The 4,467-nt window shown below is 42.0% G+C and overlaps 1 protein-coding gene across 3 annotated transcripts in view; it reads right to left on the bottom strand.

Annotated features, from left to right (window-relative positions):
* SLAIN1 (SLAIN motif family member 1) overlaps positions 1–4,467 on the bottom strand; it is a 52,456-nt gene that overhangs the window by 46,632 nt on the left and 1,357 nt on the right. For all 3 annotated transcript variants that reach the window (XM_008643675.2, XM_017725803.1, XM_008643673.2), the window contains exon 2: positions 1,419–1,558. In XM_008643675.2, coding sequence (XP_008641897.2) covers positions 1,419–1,558 — 140 coding nt within the window. The remainder of the gene's footprint in view (positions 1–1,418; positions 1,559–4,467) is intronic.

Here is a 4,467-nt window from a genome sequence, read left to right on the forward strand (position 1 = left end):
CGCTCCGGCTGCCCACGGCAAGGCAGTGGGGGGGGTTCCATGGCTGGAACAGGTCCATCGGCTCCAGGATGGCCGTGGCCCGGCCTGGCCTGGCCCTGCTTGGGCCTGGCCGGGCCCACTGGGCCCTGCTCGGGCCCTGCAGCCACCTGTCCCAGCGCCGGAAACGAGAGAGAGCTTGGAGGGGGAGGTTCCCTATTCTTAAATGTGGATCACAGAGGTGGTCACAACTTTAAGTGGCTTAGAGAATTGTCCATATTCAAACTGGCCAGCTGATAGGTTCTATCAGTTCCCAGAGGAAACTGTAAGCACCCCTTAGCAAGGACATCCCTTCCGGGACTATGCTTGCTAACCTATGACACCAATTAACAAGGCAAAGTCCACCCTAAAACTAGATGGCATGATTACAAATATAGGAACCACAGCTTGCCCCATGTAACTTGAGGCAAATAAGTTCAGCTAAGTATTTCTAGAGCAATAATCATTGTAGCATCTTTTAGAGTCAATGCAAAGAGGCAGATGCCTTCAGAACCTGATTCATTTAAAAGCCTGATTTTGGATAAGACTTATCCACAGCTACCCATATCCTCCAAAGCATACAGGAACATAATCTCTCTTAATGACAGCTGTAGCTAACTTATACAGCCATATTTTCATGCTGTCATTAGCTTTATTCCTTCTTCTGTCATCTTCCTTTATTGTTCATTTTCTTCTTCTTTCCTTGTGAGTTATAAACCTTAATATCCTCCCTTAATTGCTTTCCTCAACAACACTTAATACAATCTTAATTGGACCCCAGATGGTAAGAAAGTAGGAAGACTGCTGTCTGGTATTTACTTAAAACAAAAGTCAGTGTGCACAGAGATAATTCTTCAAGTTCCCAGCACTAAACAGCCATCAGATGGATTCCAGTACCTGAGATTACCCAGAGGCCAACAAAACAGCACTACAGTCAAGTTACACCTCTTTTTGGTGTGTGCTATACTTAGCAAAGTACTGACACTACATTAGATGCTGATAAATATGCCTTTAAAGATTTGTAGCCCATGATAAATTTGACTTTACAAAAAACAAAAAGCATCCTTCTTCAAACCTGAACAGATATGCCAATAGTAAAGTTAGCACCAATATTTCCTTACCAGGAGGTCCTCTATTTTAAGCCATGGATGAAAACTGACAAGTTAGAACAAGCTGTGCAGAAGAAAAAAAAGCTAACAAAGGAGGCAAATACTTTAAAAACTGCATGAAAAAATTCAAACATTTGTTAGCATTTATGTAACGAAGGAAGACTTGCATACATATGAGGAAAATGCACGTCTGCCATGTGTAAAGCCTCCTAAATTGTGAAAACACCAAAGACGAGTGGGACACCAGACCAAAAATGACAACCTCCTAACAAGAAATTAACAAAATAGTATTACCTTGCTCCAATCTAAAGCATAGGGAACGTTTTGCAGCTTCTATCTCTGGAGTTGGATGATCCAGAACACGCCTGCACCACTGCAGAGGACTCAGTGATTTCTCTGGAGGAGTGTGAGTCTTGGTAGGCAAGACGTACAACCTTAACCAAAATACACAGAAGTATCAGCAAGATACACAGCGCTTGAAAGCCTGCTTTTGTAAGCTCACTTTCCTATTAGCTCACTAATAATTCATAACATGCAAAGCCCTGCAAGAGGATATCTAATTAAAAAAATACATTCTGAAGTAGAAGAGTTTACATTAGTTTTCTTTCTTCCCTCCTCAGAAAAGTAGGTGGCAAAATATTAACTCTACCGGTCTGGCATGTCCAAAGTTCAAGTAGATGTCACACTAAAATCTTCCATTGTCTGAATTTCAGCACTGCCCAAAGCTGAAATGTGTTAGGTGCTATACACACACCAAAGGTACTCTTGCTTTTTCCTATACTTATCTTCACTGGAAATCTACATAATTTCAGTATCTGATTTTATCTTCACCCAGATGAACCAGACGTTGTTCAAGTCATATTCATAATGATTAAAAAACATTTGATGAGAAACAATGAAAATCCATTTTCAATACTCAACACCAGCAGAAAAGAAAAAAAATGCACATATGCAAGAAAATCTAATGTACGTGCATTATTCTCAGACAAGAGTTGGGAACTGATAAGTTGCACGTTAGGAAACCAGGTTTCAAAGCAGATTTCTTGGGAGAATTCTTGAGGCTGAGACCTGGGTTGCTGTTGTCACTGTGGCAGATTAGCAGGCACAGCAGATGCCAATTCACCTGGGAGAGTGCAAATCTTCCAGGAAGCAAACTATTCTTGTCTGCTGGAGGTGACTCGCAGCTCCCTGCCCTGACCATCTCCGAGACAGGCGGCTAGGGACAGCCAGAGGCAGATTCTCAAGGCACCAGAAAAACACTCCACAGACTGCATAGGGATTTGGCCTGCACAAAGCAGGAGGGAAAGGCAAGACCAAAAACTGAACAAGATTTTGCCCCTCAGGGGGTCACTAACAGGTAGCAGCAGCCTTTCACCTTCATGGTTTTGTCTCAAGAGCTACTCAAGTCCCACCAGAGCAACCCCTCTCCAGTGTCTGCTCCACGGAGTTTTTTTTTGCTTTTGAAGTCAATCAGCACTGTCATTCAGTTCACACGGAATAAATATCCTCACTGTGATTGCTATCTATCTCTCTTGGCAATCCCAGCAGAGATCAACTATTGAATTGCTCTGAGAAGAGGACTCATTTCCCCAGACTTCCTGCGGTGCCTGACCACACATTTAAAAAGTGATACTGAGAAAACCAAAAAGCAAAGGAAAGAAAAGCTTTCAGGCTTCCTGTTAACCTGCAGAAGCGCTTCAAAAGCTAAACATATGACCGATGATCAGACCTTCCTGTAAAAAGCTGAACACTACGAAGTAGTTTGACTTGTCTACAGTTCCACAGGGTTAGTTGGTTTTGGGGTTTTTTGTAACTGCAGGTAACAAAACAAAACAACAACAAAACAACAAAAAAGTAAAACACAAAAAACCAAAGGTATTTAAGGCCTAAAATTACTAATCAACAACTAGGATATACACTGAAGGCTTTGCCTTTCCAGATAGCAGTTTGCTTTAAAGACTGAGATAACAAAAAAGCCCCAAGCAAGTGGTATCACACGCCTGACCTTTCATGGACAATGACAGAGATTTATCCTTGAACTAAGAAACAACAGCTAAAACAACTCACTCTTAGTGGAATAAATTTGTTAAGAAATCCCTGTCATTAAATTCTGCCTTTGGACACATACATGTGTGACATAAAGGTAAATTCTGGCACCCAAATCTAGGATTGCTCCCAGGGAGAAAATCAAATTGTTAATTTTACTACAGCACATAATGCAACGATGGACGAGTGACTACCACCTTAAAACGTAAACAAGGAAAGCATTTTGTTTAACGGAGCAGTATCAAACAAATTTGATATTCCTTAATGCTAGGAAAGCTACGAGTCGGAAACAATGCAAAATTTGCTTAAGTCTGGACTGACAAGCCCAAACCAGTCCTGCACAGACCAACCACATACACAATGAAGCAACAAAATTTTCCACACAATTTGTACATGATTCTCCAAAGCCATTTTCAGAAACACAGTATTGTGTACCATGAAGCACAAATTTTTCTAACATTTAGACTGATTTTTGATCACCTTATCTTCTACCAAAATTAAGGATGTTTGAACACATCTCAGCTTCTTTATACTGCATTTTATTTTCATCCAACATTAACTTTAGCTTGATTCAAAAACTAACCTCATAAAAAATAAAGCCACATGGAAGCTTAAGACAGGTACTCTACAGATACTATTTAAATAAAGGTGATCTATATATTGCTACTGACACTTCAAAACAATTGAGGATCAATGACGTTCCACATGGTTATACAGCCAAGATAGTATGCCAGCACTGTCCCTACAATGTTCGTCCACGTTGCTGAAACAGGTTTTGAGGCGCTAGCTCTAATATCTCTACCTTACAACCTCCCCTTCTGTTTGTTTTTACGGGACTGTAACCATTCGATCATGTCGATTTTATTTTTTGCTTTATTCATTCGCTATTAATTTCCCGTTTATTCCATTTACTAGCACCCTGCCGTGCCTTTTGGAGCTACGTGGGCGCCTAAGATACACAATTTAGATCAACGTCTAAAGACAAAAGCCCTCCCAAATCCCTGAAGATGGGAGACAATTTGGCAGAGATTTTAGCATGACGAGGCAGCGCTGCTCAGATCAAGGCTTTCCCGCAACGAAATTCCGCTATTTTTAATTCCTTATGTAAACACGAGGCTGAAACTAGGCTGAGATCTGAACGATTTTCCTCGGGGTGTAAAACCAGCACTGTTCCCCACGGACGGCGCGATGCCCCAGGCAAGCCGGGCGGTGAAGCCCCGATCTGAGCCGCGTCCCGCACACGGGGCCCTTCCCTCGGCAGGGCGGCACGGTTTGGAGCGGGAGTGGAGAAAGGAAA

Source organism: Corvus brachyrhynchos, unplaced genomic scaffold (assembly GCF_000691975.1).
Source record: "Corvus brachyrhynchos isolate BGI_N302 unplaced genomic scaffold, ASM69197v1 scaffold121, whole genome shotgun sequence".
NCBI classification, from domain to species: Eukaryota; Metazoa; Chordata; class Aves; order Passeriformes; family Corvidae; genus Corvus; species Corvus brachyrhynchos.